Source organism: Cherax quadricarinatus, chromosome 7 (assembly GCF_038502225.1).
Source record: "Cherax quadricarinatus isolate ZL_2023a chromosome 7, ASM3850222v1, whole genome shotgun sequence".
NCBI classification, from domain to species: Eukaryota; Metazoa; Arthropoda; class Malacostraca; order Decapoda; family Parastacidae; genus Cherax; species Cherax quadricarinatus.
Window position 1 is genome coordinate 69,397,289 of NC_091298.1, and position 20,813 is coordinate 69,418,101.

The 20,813-nt window shown below is 38.2% G+C and overlaps 2 protein-coding genes across 9 annotated transcripts in view; one reads left to right on the forward strand and one right to left on the reverse strand.

Moving 5' to 3' along the window:
* The window catches only part of fidipidine (coiled-coil domain-containing protein 93), a 58,658-nt gene that overhangs the window by 26,772 nt on the left and 11,073 nt on the right, over window positions 1-20,813 (forward strand). For 3 of the 8 annotated variants that reach the window (XM_070082699.1, XM_070082701.1, XM_070082703.1), the window contains one exon: window positions 1-9,069. In XM_070082699.1, coding sequence (XP_069938800.1) covers window positions 1-168 — 168 coding nt within the window. In that variant the 3' untranslated portion in view covers window positions 169-9,069. Of the gene's footprint in view, window positions 9,070-20,813 lie in introns of those variants that run through there. The other 5 variants (XR_011391708.1, XR_011391709.1, XM_070082700.1 and 2 more) reach the window with 3 other exon arrangements.
* Window positions 6,547-20,813, reverse strand: part of LOC128686971 (uncharacterized) — a 23,716-nt gene continuing 9,449 nt past the window's right edge. The window contains exons 8-11 of the mRNA XM_070082704.1: window positions 13,042-13,153; window positions 11,212-11,286; window positions 8,878-8,987; window positions 6,547-6,685 (exon numbers count right to left, since the gene is read on the reverse strand). Of these exons, the coding sequence (XP_069938805.1) occupies window positions 6,547-6,685; window positions 8,878-8,987; window positions 11,212-11,286; window positions 13,042-13,153 (436 nt within the window). The remainder of the gene's footprint in view (window positions 6,686-8,877; window positions 8,988-11,211; window positions 11,287-13,041; window positions 13,154-20,813) is intronic.

Sequence of the window (20,813 nt, forward strand, 5' to 3'; positions counted from 1 at the left end):
CTCGAGCAAAGACGTGCAGAGGAGAGAGCTCACCGCAATACCCTTAGCGACGAGCTGAGTCGCTTGCAGGAACTAAACCGCCAGTATGCTAAAATTGTGCACTTGCTTGGTCAGGAAATTAATAAGAATGAGATTCTGCATCAGAAAGTTGCTGCACGTGGCTCTTAGTAAGTTTTTTCTTTTTTAACCTGCATGAATTTTGAAAATCTTGAAATTTTACTTACTATAATTAGACTGTTAAATATGAGCATATTCTTTAATATTGTCTGTAATAAGATATTTGTGAAAATTATCTAGTTAATAGCCTCTTTGATGGAAAATGGTAGTTAATAATGGAAATGCTAAATATATTACTTATTAATGACGGTAATTGTTGAAACTATTATTGTTCAAGATAAAATGCACATTTTTGTGTTTGTAAGCATTTATACAAAGATATTCTAGCCAAAACATATGAAATTAAAAAAAATTATCTAGTGTAAAGGTGCCTATATTTTTATATAGAAATTGTGTACCAGAGATATGACCTTGATGGTAGATAACATCTACAAATCATTTCACAAAGTTGATAAAAATATGCCGATTATGTTAGCAAAGTATTTTCTAAACAGATGATAACATGTTTAAGATTTTGTTGGGTATGGATTGGACTGGTGTGTAATACATGTACTTATGCTTAGGATGATGGAGGTGCTGCACGATAAGCATGGGCCTAGCACTTCACATACCATATTTTGCGGCTTATTAGATGCTTTTTTTTTCCATAAAATGTCTCCAAAAACCACCCTGCATCCTCTAAACTGGAGGTCAGTGATGGGAGCTAAGTATGGCGTGTGGGGTGGGCTGTAGCTCTTCCAGTTACGTCCGATGCTGAGCCATTGAAACTAAAACATCTAATGCATCAGAGCATCTTATAAGCCACAAAATACTGCACTTTAGGCAAGTTATTATGCCATATGTTACAGGCTTCAGTATATCCATATTTTATGTACATTACATTTTTTTAAGTAATTTTATTGTAACGCCCAAGGGCCAAGAGTCTACTCTTGTCTGAATCATTCATATACAGTATGTCATTGTTAGTGTCAACCAAACATTTCAGCTACAATATCACTATATCCTCTTCTGCATCATCAGGTCTTAAGGGCAGTGAACTTTGACAAAGCTTTGAAGTTTTTACTCTGTTGTGGTCACCAGTTAATTTAAAGGTCAGTGACTATCTTCAGTTGCAGCTCTTGTGCCTTGTACTAACAGAGATGGCTTGAATCAGAATCTTGTCTGCTTTGTACTCAGTGGGTTAAACTCTGACTTCCCCTGATGCTGCCTCATAAACTTTTAGACAAATTTTATATTTCAGTATCATATGAAGGGAGTTTTGTTCAAGCATACAATAACCCTTAACCTTTTGTACTATTAACTTTGTAAACCCTAAGTTGCTTATTGCTATTTAGAATGCAAGGTCATTGTACAACCTGTCTTGTAATAGTTTAACTAACACCTTTAAAAACTGTATTAATAGGGAAAATGTAAAACAAAAGGTGTTTAACCTGTCTTGTCATGCAACACTGGTATAGAAAAATGTTCGGACATGATGTATTATGGATACCTGTAGTATTGGAGTGGAGTTATGTTCTCAATTAAGGTCACTAAAAGATGGTACCTGACACAAAATAATTCCATTTTCAGCCACAAAAGGCAAGGATAAAGTTTGTTGAATAAGACAAGTGCAACACCTGGGCATCTTTATTTGACAGATTTCATCAACCAATGGATTTCAATTGGTAAGACATCTCGATAAATAATAATCAACTCGACTGCTAAACCAGTATGGGTGACTGAGCTGTTCATCAGTAGAGACCTGGGTGTTGTGTACATCTTGTACATCAACTTGTCAGTATACTATTAATGAAATGATAATACTTGGCATTGAGGTTTGTTTTTACAGTAAAACAACTTTTGTATTAAATTGATTTTAATAGTAAAGGGATGTAGATAGATGGTTCAGAGAACTGACAAGTTGATGAATTAGACATGTGTAACACTTGGGTATCTTTATTGAGGAAATGTTTTGCCACACAGTGATTTCATCAGTCCTAATCAAAGAAGAATGATGAAGATTGGGAGTTTGAGGTAATCAGTCCCTCAGCCTGGAGTCAATGTAATCAGTTCATCAATGATTAATGGACTGATTACATAGACTCCAGGCAGAGGGACTGATTATCTCAAACTCCCAATCTTCAGCATTTTTCTTTTAGGACTGATGGAGCCACTGCATGGCAAAACCTTTCTTCAAAGATCCTAAAGTGTTGCACATGTTTACTTCATCAGCTAGTAAAGGTACAGTTGTGTGCACATTCATGCAATGTTATGGCATAATGTTGGTAGAATTGACAATATGTTAAGTGGTAATATAAACACATAAGCAGTATAATGTAATCCTTTATCAACAACATTTTGCCCATACAGTAGGCTTTATCAAGTCACAAACAGATCTACCTGGGTGAAAGGTATGTTAGTATTATAGGATGGAGTCAGGTAGAGAATGCTGCATGTGACAATCTTCCGAGTAGAGTGACAGTCTAGGACCTTGGGTAGCTTCAGAAAGAGATTAGACAAGTATACGAGTCAACCTTCTGCAGTGTTCCTCCATTATGTTCAGTGGGGGATAGCGATGAAGTTTCTTGGCAAGGGGTTCAGCTATGTTATAGAAGCTGTTGTTTTGGTTGAAGTTGTTGGATATACAGATAAGTGATGATTCCAGGATTCTTCAGTATTGAGTGTTGTCTTCTCTGGTGATAAGTCTTGCATTTCTGTAGTTGATTATATGTTTGTGTGAATTTCAGCGTTGAACACAGGCATTCCTTGAATCGTCAGATCTGCCTGCATACTGGTTTTCTGAAATGTGTGTGTTTGGAGGTCTCTGGATGTTTTGCCCACAATTTGCTGCAGTCATTACAAGGGATTATGTATACCCCTGCAAAGGATTGAAGCTTGTCCTGTCTGTTACTGGTAATGACCTTGATGGTGGTGGATGTGGAGGTAGATACTTGAGATGAGGTATTGGAAAAGATGTTGGAAACATGTTTGGCAATGGAGTTGGTGGGGAGGACTATGTATCTCTTCTTGGCAGTGTCTTTTCTGGGTGTGTTAAAGATGTTACATGCCTGGCGTCTGCAGTCTTTAATGAAATGACTAGGAGAGTGAAGTTTAGAAAATACTTGTTCAATTAGAGAGCATTCTTCCTCAAGGAACTCATTGCTGCAGATTCTGAGTGCACGCAGGAAAAAGCCTATAATTACACCACGTATAGTTTTGGTGTCGTGGTGAAGAGTAGAAGTAGAGAAGATTGTGTTGGTTGGTGGTTTTTTGATAGACTTTGAAACGAAGTTCATGGTCAGCTTTGCAGAGAACAACATCAAGGAAAGGAAGAGTGTCGTTGACTTCTAGTGTGAACTGGATTGAGGGCTTGGCCTGGTTGAGCTTGTGTTGGAGAGCTTGAACGTTGATGCGTCTGGGAGTTATGATGAGAATGTCATCAACATAATGGAGCCAGGTGACAGAAGAACAAACAATAGTGGAAAATCGCTCGGCTTCCAGATGTTCCATGTATAGGTTCGCCAGAATGGCACTAAGTGGCAAACCCATGGGGAATCCAAAAATTTACTGAAATAGGTGATTTTTGAAAGGGAAACATGTAAAGCTAACACATAGTTCAACAAGGTCAATGAAATAGCTGGCTGGAATAGGAAGATAAAGTGAATCATCAGTTTTCTTGTGCAAGAGATCGAGGGCTTATGTAGTAGGTGCTTTGGTGAATAGGGATGTTATGTCAAGGCTAGAGAGTTTCTTGTTTTTGATGCTGATGTTGCAAATGCAATTGAGATCACCCGAGTGTTTGAGATGTGCTGGACTGATTGTGCCCAAGAGTTTAGAGAAGTGTTTAGCGAGAATTCCTGAGAGTTTGGTGGGGAGCACTGCCTATTCCAGAGGATATGGGTCTCAATGGGATACCTGGCATGAGAGTTTTTGGCTGGCCATACATTCTGCCAAAAACTCACAACCCAGGTATCCCACTGAGGCACATATCCTCTGGAATAGGCAATGCTTCCCACCAAACTCTCAGGAATTCTTGCTAAACCTCTCTCTAAACTCTTGGGCACCATCAGTCCAGCGCATCACAAACACTCGGGTGATCTCAATCGCATTCCCAACATCAGCATCAGGAACAAGAAACTCTAGCCTTGACGTAACATCCCTATTCACCAAAGTACCTACTACACAAGCCATCGATCTCTTGTGCAAGAAAACTGACAATTCACTTGATCTTCCTATTCTAGCCAGCTATTTCATCGACCTTGCTGAACTGTGTTAGCTTTACGTGTTTCTCTTTCAAAAATCACCTATTTCAGCAGACTTTTGGACTACCCATGGGTTCGCCACTTAGTGCCATCCTGGCGAACCTATACATGGAAGCTGAGCGATTTTCCACTACTGTTTGCTCTTCTATCACCTGGCTCCATTATGTTGATGACATTCTCACCATAACTCCCAGATGCTTCAAAACTCAAGCTCAACCAGGTCAAGCCCTCAATCCAGTTTACACTAGAAGAAGTCGACAACACACTTCCTTTCCTTGATGTTCTCTGCAAATCTGACCATGAAGTTGACTTTAAAATCTATTGAAAACCTATCAACCAACACGATCTTCTCCACTTCTACTCTCATTACAACACCAAAACTTAACGTGGTGTAATTATAGGCTTTTTCCTGCATGCGCTCAGAATCTGCAGAAATGAGTTCCTTGAGGAAGAATGCTCTCTAACTGAACAAGTATTTTCTAAACTTCACTATCCTAGTCATTTCATTAAAGACTGCAGATGCCAGGCATATAACATCTTTAACACACCCAGAAAAGACACTGCCAAGAAGAGATACATAGTCCTCCCCACCAACTCCATTGCCAAACATGTTTCCAACACCTTTTCCAATACCTCATTCCAAGTATCTACCTCCACATCCACCACCATCATGGACATTACCAGTAATAGACAAGACAAGCTTCAATCCTCTGCAGGGGTATACATAATCCCTTGTAATGACTACAGCAAATTATACGTGGGCGAAACATCCAGAGACCTCCAAACACGTATTTCAGAACACCAGTACACAGGCAGATCTGGCAATTCAAGGAATGCCTATGTTCAACACCAAAATTCACACAACCATTTAATCAACTACAGAAATGCAAAACTTATCACCAGAGAAGACAACACTCAATACCGAAGAATCCTGGAATCTTCATTTATCTGTATATCCAACAACTTCAACCAAAACAATGGCTTCTATAACATAGCTGAACCCCTTGCCAAGAAACTTTATCCCACATAGAACATAAGAAGGTTGACTCATATACTTGTCCAATATCTTTTTAAAGCTACCCAAGGTCCTAGACTATCACTCTACACAGAAGATTGTCACATGCAGCATTCTCCACCTGACTCCAACGTATAATACTCAGGTACCTTTCATCTAGGTAGATCTGTTTGTGACTTTATAAAGCCCACTGTGTGGGCAAAACATCAATAAAGGAACACGTTATACTGCTTGTGTGTTTATATTTCCATTGTGTCAGTATTTTATACCATTTATTTCCCTTATGTTAATAAAAGGACACAAGTGCAACTAATGTGACATTTTATTGTGGCAATGTTTCGCTCTCCAAGAACTTTGTCAAGCCATCACAAGCAATACATGGACACAGGGTATATATAGGCCTAGAGTTAAGTGTAAGGCACAATATAATCGAAATAGTAGTTGTAATACTAGTGGTAGTAAAAGTCGGCTTGCACACGAGTTAAAAAGGTTATTAGAACTTATCGCTTGGGTAGTATTAAAAATGGGTTGAGTAAATATTTTTGTTGGGTTGGATTAGAGAAGGTCTTTTTCAATATACCCCTTCTTTTATGTTCTTATGTAGTATCAGCAGCAGCAACTATGCGATGGCAGAGTTTATTGTTTTGAGGAAGATTCTTGCTGATACTGCAGAGATGAGGAAGCTGCCTTTAGTTTTTGTTAGAAATAGCAAAATAAAGGCAGCTTCATCATCTCTGAAGTATCAGCAAGATTCTTCCTCAAAACAAACCCTGCCATCACATAGTTGCTGCTGCTGATACTACACAAGAACATAAAAGAAGAGTAACCCTGAAACAGACCTTCTCTAATTCAACCCAACAAAAATATTTACTCAACCCATTTTTAATGCTACCTAAGTGATAAGTTCTAATAACCTTTTTAACTCGTGTGCAAGCCGACTTTTACTACCACTAGTATTACAACTACTATTTAGATTATATTGTGCCTTACACCTCACTCTAGGCCTATGTATACCCTGTGTCCACGTATTGTTTGTAACGGCTTGACAAAGCTCCTGGAGAGCAGAACGTTGCCACAATAAAATGTCACATTAGTTGCACTTGTGTCCTTTTACTTAATATTATGGCACCCCTATTAATTAAAGTAAAACTTAAATGTTAAACAAAAATACTTTTAAGATATATTTTGTTTAACTACAACTGTATTAAATGTAAAATTATAATTCTTGTGTCTGAGATAATTCTTGATACCCTTGACATATAGCTTTGGAATATCTGCTACAATTAAAGCCTCTGAGTTCTTCATAGATGGCCTGAAATAAAACATTTTTTTAAATAACAAAAAGGCACAATACCGTGACTGGAAAAATACGCAAATAACCCACACATAGGAGAGAGGAACTTAAGATGACATTTCGGTCTGACTTGGACCATTTACAGAGTCAGTGTGACTTCGTAAATGGTCCAAGTTGGACCGAAATGTCATTGTAAGCTCCTCTCTCTTATGTGCAGGTTGTGCAAGATTTTTTTTTTTTAATTTATAACACATTTAAATGAAGGTAATAAATGGTAATTTGTTTAAAGAAATATTTAAAATTCATTCATACACATACTGCAAGGTGTGTAGGCTAGTGAAGCTGGCCTGTACTTCATAATATGAAGAAAATGCATATTAAAGAACTAACCTTTACTGGGGGCAATGTTTTGCTCCATATAGAATATAATCAGATTAAGTGCTAAACCCATAAGGATTGTACAGTGCCACTGCTCTGTATAGTTTTATTAAGTTAAAGCAAAACATTATCCCAGTAAAAGCTCGTCCTGCAATATGCTCCTCCAAGTTGATGACCGAGACATGGGCAACAGTCAGGAATCATCATTGCTGTAATGTTTTGCCTGCACAAGCTTCTTTAGTTAAATGCAGGAAAATATAGCACTGGAGACACTAGAAGTGGAGAGGTAATTTTGACGTGATCAATTCTTCAGCCTCGATAAGATGGTCAGCACCTTAATCTAGAAGCATGGGGACCAAACCTTGTATACTGGAGCAAAAATGAGGAGTGGCAGCCAAAGATGACATCATTGGCCTACTACACCTCAATTCTTCTACATCATACAAGGTCTAGCCTTATGCCTCACTTTAAGAGAATGATTACCTTGATCAGGGCTGAGGGACTGATCTCAAAATTACCTCTCAACTTCTGTCTTCAGTGTTATGTTCTCCTGTATGTACATGTAACACTTGCATGGTCTTGTTCATCAGTACACCATTTAATTCCAATATGGAAAATCACCAGGGAGAGCAATAGGTAATTTGTTTATGCCAGGGATTTGTACAGTAAACAAACTTGTCTGGCCACTGAACATTAGAGGAAATCTACTATATTACAGTACTAAAATATTAATAAATGGATATGGATATGGATATACTGTTTACTCAGTATTTTGAGTGTGCACATCTTGGGTGAACCTTAAAGATTTTACATACTTAATGAAGGCATTCAGGAGTTGTAATGCAAGATTCCTACTGGTCCCATGCTAATTAATTTTTTTCAAGATAGTGTTGGTGCTGTATGACCCTTGTAGGTTTAGCACTTCTTTTTTGATTATTGATAATTCAAGATGTGGGCTGTGGGAGTCACCAAAGTCAATATACTGCAGTTTTATTTTACAGCATAATTTAGTTTGATTGCCCATGAGTCCAGACACCTATGTTTAATCTTGTGATTTTCTTGATACAGTATCTTGGCTCTATTCCATGCCATGATGTGGGATTGGGTATTGCACACAAGCATTGTTGTCCAATCTACAGACATGTGTGTTCTTGTAGGCATATGGGAGGGTGTGGTGTGAGTACACTGTTCTGTGACTACCTGCGTGTGGACGTGGTGGTAGAGGTACAGAACAGTAGTACATCTGCTCACTTAACCTACAGTTCCTAATCAACTTCTACCAAAAACAAATTCTCCACATATGCATAAATTTAACACACATTACCAATGCATTTAATAAAAAAAAACATGAGATTTGTAACTCTAAAGAAAAGTATAAATATTAAATCTATTGCTCCTGACCAATCTCTAAGAAATTTGAGCTCTCTATACAGGCATTAACTAAACACAAAGTATGAATGCATTTAGTAAAAAAAAAAAAAAAAGTTTGAATATTTACAATGATCATAACAGCATTGGTAACTGATACCAAAGTGCCAATAAGTACACATCTGTTTGTGACTTGATAAAGCCCACTGTGTGGGTGAAACATAGCCAGTAAAGGACTGCATTATACTGCATTTGTGTATTATTCCACTGTGTCAGTATTTCATACCAAGTACAGAGCATTTTAAGTTGAAACATTGATAATTTATTAGACTAGGTTCCTGATTTACAAAGAACTTTAATTTAGCATTTGTGTAGCAATTAAACCTAGTCATATTATCTAACTGATGTACTATACTCCTATTAATATACTCTCTTAATGTACAAAGACAAGTTGTTGTACTCACGAGAATCTAGAGTACGGAATTCCCATCAGGAGCATACAGGAGTGACGGAAGGTGAACTGAAATATACCTTCAAAATATCCCACTGCTGATGGGAAGTTGAGGCCAAAACACTGTAAAAAATATAAATATCTGTACGTACCACACTGTAATTAACCTAACATTTAAAAATAAAAAGGTTCATTCTGTAATTTATATGCTTTGTTTTTCTCATTAATTAAAATATTTAATTAATAATAATTACATAATAAGTGAACAATGTTTAGATAAAGGTAAGGAACTTTTCATTGCATTTATGGATTTAGAAAAGACATATATTTATAGATGGGGTTGTAAAAGAAGTAAATGCTAGGGTGTTCGGGAGAGGGGTGGGATTAAATTATGGGGAATCAAATTCAAAATGGGAATTGACAGTTACTTTTTGCTGATGATACTGTGCTTATGGGAGATTCTAAAGAAAAATTGCAAAGGTTAGTGGATGAGTTTGAGAATGTGTGTAAAGGTAGAAAGTTGAAAGTGAACATAGAAAAGAGTAAGGTGATGAGGGTATCAAATGATTTAGATAAAGAAAAATTGGATATCAAATTGGGGAGGAGGAGTATGGAAGAAGTGAATGTTTTCAGATACTTGGGAGTTGACGTGTCGGTGGATGGATTTATGAAGGATGAGGTTAATCATAGAATTGATGAGGGAAAAAAGGTGAGTGGTGCGTTGAGGTATATGTGGAGTCAAAAAACGTTATCTATGGAGGCAAAGAAGGGAATGTATGAAAGTATAGTAGTACCAACACTCTTATATGGATGTGAAGCTTGGGTGGTAAATGCAGCAGCGAGGAGACGGTTGGAGGCAGTGGAGATGTCCTGTCTAAGGGCAATGTGTGGTGTAAATATTATGCAGAAAATTCGGAGTGTGGAAATTAGGAGAAGGTGTGGAGTTAATAAAAGCATTAGTCAGAGGGCAGAAGAGGGGTTGTTGAGGTGGTTTGGTCATTTAGAGAGAATGGATCAAAGTAGAATGACATGGAAAGCATATAAATCTATAGGGGAAGGAAAGAGGGGTAGGGGTCGTCCTCGAAAGGGTTGGAAAGAGGGGGTAAAGGAGGTTTTGTGGGTGAGGGGCTTGGACTTCCAGCAAGCGTGCATGAGCGTGTTAGATAGGAGTGAATGGAGACGAATGATACTTGGGACCTGACGATCTGTTGGAGTGTGAGCAGGGTAATATTTAGTGAAGGGATTCAGGGAAACCGGTTATTTTCATATAGTCGGACTTGAGTCCTGGAAATGGGAAGTACAATGCCTGCACTTTAAAGGAGGGGTTTGGGATATTGGCAGTTTGGAGGGATATGTTGTGTATCTCTATACGTATATGCTTCTAAACTGTTGTATTCTGAGCACCTCTGCAAAAGCAGTGATAATGTGTGAGTGTGGTGAAAGTGTTGAATGATGATGAAAGTATTTTCTTTTTGGGGATTTTCTTTCTTTTTTTTGGGTCACCCTGCATCGGTGGGAGACGACCGACTTGTTGGAAAAAAAAAAAAAAAAAAAAAAAAAAATATGATAAACAACTAAAATGCCAGGAGCAAGGGGCAAGTAACCCCTTTTCTGTATACACTACTAAATTTAAAGAGAAACTTTTTGTTTTTCTTTTTAGGTCTCCCTGCCTCAGTGGGATACAGTCAGTTTGTTGAAAGAAGATATGATAGGGTGGATAGGAGAGCAAAGTGGCAAATGTTGCATATTTATAGCACAAGTGGTAGGCTAGTTAAAGCAGTAAAGACCAATTAGGTGGATAGTGAGGTGCTGGTTAAGGTATGTAGGAAAGAGGGAGATCATTTTCCAGTAAAAGTATGCCTTAGACAGGGATGTGTGATGTCTCCCTGGTTGTTTAACATAGTTACAGACAGGATTGTAAAAGAAGTAAACATTAGGGTGTTTTTTTACTGATGACACAGTTCTTTTGGAAGATTCAGAAGATTAGTTTCAAAGGTTAGTGAATAAATCTGGGAGGGTATGTAAAATAAGGAAATTAAAATTAAATATAAGAGCAAGGTGATGAGAGTATAAAAAAAAACTAGTAATGAGAGATTGGATAAGAGTAAGAAGTAAATGTGTTCTGATATTTGTGGGAGGACTTGTCAGAAGATAACTATGAGATGTGAACCCTGGAACTAACAAAGTAAAAAAGATGGGTGGTGTATTGGGGCATCTGTAGTAAAGATAGTGTAGCAAGTGCACAATTTTAATTTTTACAGATGTAAGGCTAAGTTTTATTGCAGTAATAAAATCTTAATACATATATAACTAAACACTAAACTGTACATAAATAATCCTTACTGACCTTCATTATATGATGAAAGGTGAAGTCGTCATCGTAGTTTTCCATCTTAATGTATATGATATAACATGAAGCATTCTGTAATAAACAAGACAATATGACAGAGAATACTTATTGTGTACAATTTATAACTTTTATATAGTAATGAACACTACTTTTCTACAGTACTGTACTACATCCCATAAAAGTTTAGCATTTTTTGTGATAACATATCAAGGAGGAAGCACTAAACCCATAGGGGTCATACCATCTGGGGAATGGGAAGTGTTCAGGGCCAATCCCAGGAAAGGGGAAATAACTCCAATTCCATGAATCAAGAGCCTCTCACTAGCATCAAGGCACCTCCCTTGAGGTTTAAGATGCTGAATTACTTTGAGTTTATATTTAAAGGGAAATTAACATAAAGGAAATACCTTCATAGTATGAACAATTTATGGACAAAACCAGCTTCTGGAAGTGGCAGTTAGAATATGAAAGAATGCAGCAGTAATAACTATTATAATAAAGGTCCCCTCAAGGAAGGTTCCTAGATGCTGGTGAGGGGCTCTTGATCTAGGGAACTGGATCTGTGCTCCAGTTCCCTGAGTTAAACCTGAATACCTTCCATCCCTCCCCCAAGCACTGTATAATCCTATGGGTTTAGTGCTTCCCCCTTGATTATAATAATAATAATAATATAATAAAGGCCCAAACTTGTGTTAATGCATTCTAAATAAAATATTTGAGTGTTCGGAACTCAGAATCTGTTTTCCCCTAAACAGATATATTATAATCAGAGATCCTTTTCACTACCTTAATATTACATCTCTAATTTAATTTATTTTTCCAATGAAATTGAAAGCAATACACAGTTCTCAGATAAGTCCTTCCCTCTCTCTCTCTCTCTCTCCTTTCCTCTCCTGCTCCATTAACACTCTCCCTTTGTTGCATACTTTTTCTTCTTTAGTGGTGAAGAGAGGAAGGATGGAGTCAGGCAGTAGCAAAAGTGACTTCCTCTCTTCTGTTGTATCTGATACAAAACTATGCTCTCTTGCTGTTATGAGAGCATCAGGTGTGTGTAGGAAAGCAGTGGCAAGGGTTTTTGCATGCTGGGTTGTGTAGTGTCCTGAGCCAACACACCTCAACCACTGACCACATTAATCAGACAACCACCTGCCACTCCAACAAATAAATGTAATCTTAAAATCTACACTTCTTGACCAGGTGTTGTATAACTGAAATGCAGGGTTAACACAATTTGCATCTTTCCAAAAGCCAGGGCTCTGGAGTTGGCACATAAAACCTTCAACTCTGACTCCTTTATTTATTGCAACTCGGACTCCTTTAATCACATTTTACCGATTCCAACTCCAGTAACCCAAGAATTGCTTTCGACTCTGATGCCACAGCCCTGCCATAAGCGTGATCAATTCTTATGACAGAACCAAAGCAGCTGTGCCCTCAACAGTTCAATATAACTTCATTCCTCTTTCAACAAACCAGCCATATCCCACCGAGGCAGGGTGGCCCAAAAAGAAAACAAAAGTTTCCCTTCATAACTTAAGTAATGTATACAGGAGAAGGGGTTACTAGCCCTTCAATATAACTAGGTACACTGTATTACAATTAATAAGTCTTTCCCTGTTTAGTGCTTTCTTTGATTATACTAATAAGTCTTTCCCTGCTACTTAGGTTGAGGACTTCCTGTACATAAAGATTTAGTCATGTTCATGAACATATCTACCAATATTATGACAACCCAACCAGTTTTAAAAATTAAAAAACCTTTTGAACCTTCTGCAAGGCTCAGCAGGTTTTGATTTATATAGTGTTAAAAATCTGGCAATACTTTACCATGTTTTGTGGGAAGAAATTGGGATCATTACAGTCAATGATACTGCTACCAAGTGGCTCTGCTGCACTGATGGTGTTAAAGAGGTCTTGACTATATTTATAGTGAAGCAACCTGAAACAAAATTGTTTAATATGTAGTAACAAAGTTGAGAGCAAGGGGCTAGTAACTCTTACTGTATAAATCACTACGTGTAAAAAGAAAACTTTCGTTTTTCTTTTTAGGTCACGCTGTCTCGGTGGGAGACGGCCAGTGCACTAACAAAAAAAAAAGTGGTAACAAAGTCATAAGAAACAAGTGATAGCTTGATCAGTAATTTAACCATTATGAAAGGAATCAAATTTCAAATTTTTGTGACATTAAATCACAATTTCAAGGAATAACAACAATTCGTAATTCCTAAATTTATTGTTTATGAATCCATGATGTATTTATATATAAGCAATTAATTAGTCATTGCCATTTTAGTGCTAAGTTAGGCTTATGTTGGCCTGAAATGCTCTGCATAACTATGGGCTTTCTGCATGCATAACTTAAGGTCACCTATCAGGCAGCATACTACTAGCAGTCAAATTAATTTTCAGTTAATTAAATGTTGAAAGCTGTAAGACACTGTCCAGAGATGGCAGCAGCTCCATGATTCTTGCAACCCTGTGCATCAATAATTGCAAAGTAGGGTTATTCCAGGAAGAGGAAGCACGTAGCAAACAACTTCATTCCGCACTATTTGTTGCTGTTTGTGATCATCTTAAAAGGTTTACGTTAACCCTACTGCTACACGTCAATGATGCAAGACCAACCAATTGTTAATTCCTAAAATAAGTGTAGCATATTCAGACTAGTACCTGGCAGAATTCATTTTGCACAATTTCCCAAGTATTTTTACATTTTTTTTTAAAAAATTGTTTTACCACTCAAAACAAGAAACACTTTCATCACTCACTCCATCACTGTCTTGCCAGAGGCATGCCGATATTTTTGAACTGTAGTACTGGCATGCCTCTGGCAAGACAGTGATGGAGTGAATGATGATGAAAGTGTTTCTTCTTTTTTGGGTCACCTTGCCTTGGTGGGAAACAGCCGATGTGTAACAAAACACTGAGGAACTATGCAAGATGAATTCTACCTCATATTACTATTTCTCTAAAAGATGGGATGACAGAGAGGCTTCCCAGGGTCACAAGACATGAAATTATAATCTCTATGATCATTTTGCTCTCTTAAATCCTGCTTCATCAAGTGGATGTCAAGACAAGTATAAGTTGCATAAATGCAATTGCATGAAAAACATACTAAGTTATATAAAAAGGATAGTGCACCAAGGGAATGTCTGAAGTATAACACTACTTTCATAAACATAATTTTGATAAAGATTAAAAAAGTTCAATGTGATTATTTTCATTATAAACATTACATATATATATTATTAAAGATAGGAGCAAGGGGCTAGTAACCCCTTCTCCTGTATATATTATTAAATGTAAAAGGAGAAACTTTCGCTTTTCCTTTTGGGCCACCCCGCCCCCGCCTCAGTGGGATATGGCCGATGTGTTGAAAGAAAGAAAGATTATTAAAGAGATATATTAAGTATTACATATATACAGGAGGGCCCCGCTTTACGGCGTTTCGCTTTACGGCGTTCCGCTAATACGGACATTTCAAATTATGACCAAAACTCGCTATACGGCTCCCCCCACCTGTCTTTCTAATACGGTCACAGTGGCCCACCGAGTTTGTTTACATTCTCCCTGAGCACATCTCCTTATTATGTCTGGAAACTTTCCAAAATTTCAAGTGTTTTAAAGTTATTGTATATTTTATATGTATTGTACTTGATAATTAAACTTGTGTACACCTGTACCTAAATAAACTTACACACTGTGCTGGCATGTAGGTACACATTAAAATCACTAAGAGTCTCTCTACTCTTGATGCAATAATAATAATAATAATAGTAATAATAATAATCTCTTGGGCGCATTAATGTCGCATATTACGTTAATACAGTGGACCCCCGGTTAACGATTTTAATCCGTGCAAGAGGGGTAATTGTTATGCGAAATAATCGTTATGTGAATGAATTTTCCCCATAAGAAATAATGGAAATAAAATTAATCCGTGCAAGACACCCAAAAGTATGAAAAAAAAATTTTTTTACCACATGAAATGTTAATTTTAATACACACAAACTGAAAAAGGCATGCACACTTACATGACACTTACTTTTATTGAAGATCTGGTGATGATTGATGGGATGGGAGGAGGGGAGAGCATTATCTTCTTACTGTTTAGAAGGGGAATCCCCTTCCATTAGGACTTGAGGTAGCAAGTCCTTTTCTGGGGTTACTTCCCTTCTTCTTTTAATGCCACTAGGGCCAGCTTCAGAGTCACTGGACTTCTTTCGCACAAGATATCTGTCCATAGTGGCCTGTACCTCTCGTTCCTTTATGACTTGCCTAAAGTGTTTCACAACATTGTCAGTGTAATAATCACCAGCACGGCTTGCAATAGCTGTGTGAGGGTGATTTTCATCCATGAAGGTTTGCACTTCAAGCCACTTTGCACAGATTTCCTTAATCTTTGTAGTAGGCAACTTCTTCAATTTCTCTCTCCCCTCCTCTGAACCAGTTTCCCCAGGTCTGGCCTCTTGCTCTTGAAGTTGATCTATCAGCTCATCAGTGGTTAGTTCTTCATTATCCTCCTCCACCAACTCTTCCACATCCTCCCCACTAACCTCCAACCCCAAGGACTTTCCCAATGCCACAATGGATTCCTCAACTGGCATAATCATCTCAGGGTTAGCCTCAAACCCTTCAAAATCCCTTTTGTCTACACATTCTGGCCACAGTTTCTTCCAAGCAGAGTTCAAGGTCCTCTTAGTCACTTCCTCCCAAGCCTTACCTATAAGGTTTACACAATTGAGGATATTAAAGTGATCTCTCCAAAACTCTCTTAGAGTCAGTTGAGTTTCTGAGGTCATTACAAAGCACCTTTCAAACAGAGCTTTTGTGTACAGTTTCTTGAAGTTGGAAATAACCTGCTGGTCCATGGGCTGCAGGAGAGGAGTGGTATTAGGAGGCAAAAACTTCACCTTAATGAAGCTCATGTCCCCATAAAGTCGCTCTGCCACGTCTGTAGGATGACCAGGGGCATTGTCTAACACCAGGAGGCACTTAAGTTCTAATTTCTTTTCAGTTAGGTAATCTTTCACATTGGGGGCAAATGCATGGTGTAACCAGTTATAGAAAAATTCCCTAGTGACCCATGCCTTACTGTTTGCCCTCCACAGCACACACAAATTATCCTTGAGGACATTCTTTTGCCTGAACGCTCTGGGAGTTTCAGAGTGATACACTAATAAAGGCTTCACTTTGCAATCACCAGTAGCATTGGCACACATGAGAAGAGTAAGCCTGTCTTTCATAGGCTTATGTCCTGGGAGTGCCTTTTCCTCCTGAGTAATGTAGGTCCTGCTTGGCATTTTCTTCCAGAACAGGCCTGTTTCATCACAATTAAACACTTGTTCAGGTTTCAGTTTCTATGTACTCCTTGAATTCCTGCACATATTTTTCAGCCGCTTTGTGGTCCGAACTGGCAGCCTCACCATGCCTTATCACACTATGGATGCCACTACGCTTCTTAAATCTCTCAAACCAACCTTTGCTGGCCTTAAATTCACTCACATCATCACTAGTTGCAGGCATTTTTTTAATTAAATCCTCATGCAACTTCCTAGCCTTTTCACATATGATCGCTTAAGAGACGCTATCTCCTGCTATCTGTTTTTCATTTATCCACACCAATAAGAGTCTCTCAACATCTTGCATCACTTGCGATCTTTGTTTCGAAAACACAGTTAAACCTTTGGCAAGAACAGCTTCCTTGATTGTCTTTCTGGTGCCCACAATAGTAGCGATGGTTGATTGGGGTTTCTTGTACAGCTTGACTAGGTCGGCTATACGCACTCCACTTTCATACTTATCAATGATCTCTTTCTTCATTTCTATAGTAATTCTCACCCTTATTGGTGTAGGGTTGGCACTAGAAGCTTTCTTGGGGCCCATGGTCACTTATTTTCCAGAAACAGCACCGAAAACACTGTAATAATACGAAATATTCCGAGTGTATGCTTGGATGTTACCGCGGAGGCTGGCTGGTAAACAATGGCACGGGCGGCACATGTGAGGCTGGCTGAGGGCGCACATTGGACGCGTCTCGGACGAAAATCGGTGAGCGGGTTTTTAAACGGTATGCGCGGCAAAAATTTTGCGATTAAAGTAAGCGGTATGCGAAATAATCGCTATGTGATGCCATCGTTATGCGGGGATCCACTGTATAGACATTTCCCTTAATCTGTGATATTTTTTCAAAATTATGTAAGAAACACATTATGTAACACACAAACATGATACATGCACCCACAGTATAAAAATTTATACAAATATATATGAGATGTTTACCAAACGGTTTGTAGAAGTGTCGGAAGAATTACGTTTTCTCTAGCCCGTCACCTGTTACTAGGGATAACTGTAGAAAAATATTCCTTTCGTATGCCTTCACTTTATAGCTATAATTCTGTACTAACTTGTACACAGTGTAAGAGTATTTGTTTCGTGATTTAATTATTATAATAATAATAAAAATATTATAAGGTAAAAGTTTCACAAACTCTTACAAATGTACATGAATGAACTAAAACTGGACACGTATTAATACCGTCTATTTTGCCTGACCGAGTGATCGTCCACAACCTGTTCAGTTTGTTTGTTTACACTGTCTGAGCTCGGTGTATCATTAAATGTTGTATATTACGTTAATATACACATTTTCATTAATCCATCCGTGATATTTTTTTCAAAATTATATAATAAACACAATACATAACATAAATACATAACAACATATGTGTAGAGAACCTAGGATAACCCAAAAAAGTCAAGAGTGACTTACTTCCATTGCCTTCACTCAGAGCATCATTTCTTCTCAAAATGATGTTACATGAGAATGGGAGTGTTCTTCTTTATTTATTCTACCGTATCAATGTAGAGACAACCTGTACACAATGTAACTTGTACACAAACCAGACGTGTACACTGTTTACAAAACTTACCTTCGCCTGGTTTGTTTACATAACTCTGCGCCTGTCCTCTCTCATGCACTCATTCTTTCTCTCTGGTATGGTAGCCTGGCTGACTGCCATACATACCACACTTGATTTTTTACAATAAATACTACTCATCTCACCCTATATTTTAAGGTAAGTAATGAGTGAACTGCATATACATTTTATAGCTCTGGGATGCTTAAATATCATAGAATAGTATGTGTGGGTGGGGTGGCCTGGTATGGTAGCCTGGCTGACTACCATACATACCACACTTGATTTCTTACAATAAATACTACTTGTCTCACCCTAGATTAAGACTATAAATATTTTAAGGTAAGTAATGAGTGCACTATGTGTGTATTGTACTTTTTTATTGTTTTTTGATGCCTGGTTCTATTGCTAACATAATATATGTTAGTGTAAACTTGTTATCTAGTGTTTGTATGCATTTGTAAGTGGAAAAAAAGGGTGTTCCACTTTACGGCGGTAGCCTGGAACCTAACCCGCCGTATAAGTGGGGCCCTCCTGTATATATATATATATATATATATATATATATATGTATATGTATGTATATATATATATATATATATATATATATGTATGTATATTTTTTTTTTTTTTTTTTTTTTTTAAAAAATTCGGCCGGCTCCCACCCCGGCAGGGGGACCCAAAAAAAAAAAAGAAAGAAAATCCCCAAAAAGAAAATACTTTCATCATCATTCAACACTTTCACCACACTCACACATTATCACTGCTTTTGCAGAGGTGCTCAGAATACAACAGTTTAGAAGCATATACGTATAGAGATACACAACATATCCCTCCAAACTGCCAATATCCCAAACCCCTCCTTTAAAGTGCAGGCATTGTACTTCCCATTTCCAGGACTCAAGTCCGACTATATGAAAATAACCGGTTTCCCTGAATCCCTTCACTAAATATTACCCTGCTCACACTCCAACAGATCGTCAGGTCCCAAGTATCATTCATCTCCATTCACTCCTATCTAACACGCTCATGCACGCTTGCTGGAAGTCCAAGCCCCTCACCCACAAAACCTCCTTTACCCCCTCTTTCCAACCCTTTCGAGGACGACCCCTACCCCTCTTTCCTTCCCCTATAGATTTATATGCTTTCCATGTCATTCTACTTTGATCCATTCTCTCTAAATGACCAAACCACCTCAACAACCCCTCTTCTGCCCTCTGACTAATGCTTTTATTAACTCCACACCTTCTCCTAATTTCCACACTCCGAATTTTCTGCATAATATTTACACCACACATTGCCCTTAGACAGGACATCTCCACTGCCTCCAACCGTCTCCTCGCTGCTGCATTTACCACCCAAGCTTCACATCCATATAAGAGTGTTGGTACTACTATACTTTCATACATTCCCTTCTTTGCCTCCATAGATAACGTTTTTTGACTCCACATATACCTCAACGCACCACTCACCTTTTTTCCCTCATCAATTCTATGATTAACCTCATCCTTCATAAATCCATCCGCCGACACGTCAACTCCCAAGTATGTATGTATATATGTATATGTATATATATATATATATATATATATATATATATATATATATATATATATATATATATATATATATATATATATATATATATATATATATATTTATTTTTTTTATCACACCAGCCGATTCCCACCAAGGCAGGGTGGCCCGAAAAAGAAAAACTTTCACCATCATTCACTCCATCACTGTCTTGCCAGAAGGGTGCTTTACACTACAGTTTTTAAACTGCAACATTAACACCCCTCCTTCAGAGTGCAGGCACTGTACTTCCCATCTCCAGGACTCAAGTCCGGCCTGCCGGTTTCCCTGAATCCCTTCATAAATGTTACTTTGCTCACACTCCAACAGCACGTCAAGTATTAAAAACCATTTGTCTCCATTCACTCCTATCAAACACGCTCACGCATGCCTGCTGGAAGTCCAAGCCCCTCGCACACAAAACCTCCTTTACCCCCTCCCTCCAACCCTTCCTAGGCCGACCCCTACCCCGCCTTCCTTCCACTACAGACTGATACACTCTTGAAGTCATTCTGTTTCGCTCCATTCTCTCTACATGTCCGAACCACCTCAACAACCCTTCCTCAGCCCTCTGGACAACAGTTTTGGTAATCCCGCACCTCCTCCTAACTTCCAAACTACGAATTCTCTGCATTATATTCACACCACACATTGCCCTCAGACATGACATCTCCACTGCCTCCAGCCTTCTCCTCGCTGCAACATTCATCACCCACGCTTCACACCCATATAAGAGCGTTGGTAAAACTATACTCTCATACATTCCCCTCTTTGCCTCCAAGGACAAAGTTCTTTGTCTCCACAGACTCCTAAGTGCACCACTCACTCTTTTTCCCTCATCAATTCTATGATTCACCTCATCTTTCATAGACCCATCCGCTGACACGTCCACTCCCAAATATCTGAATACGTTCACCTCCTCCATACTCTCTCCCTCCAATCTGATATTCAATCTTTCATCACCTAATCTTTTTGTTATCCTCATAACCTTACTCTTTCCTGTATTCACCTTTAATTTTCTTCTTTTGCACACCCTACCAAATTCATCCACCAATCTCTGCAACTTCTCTTCAGAATCTCCCAAGAGCACAGTGTCATCAG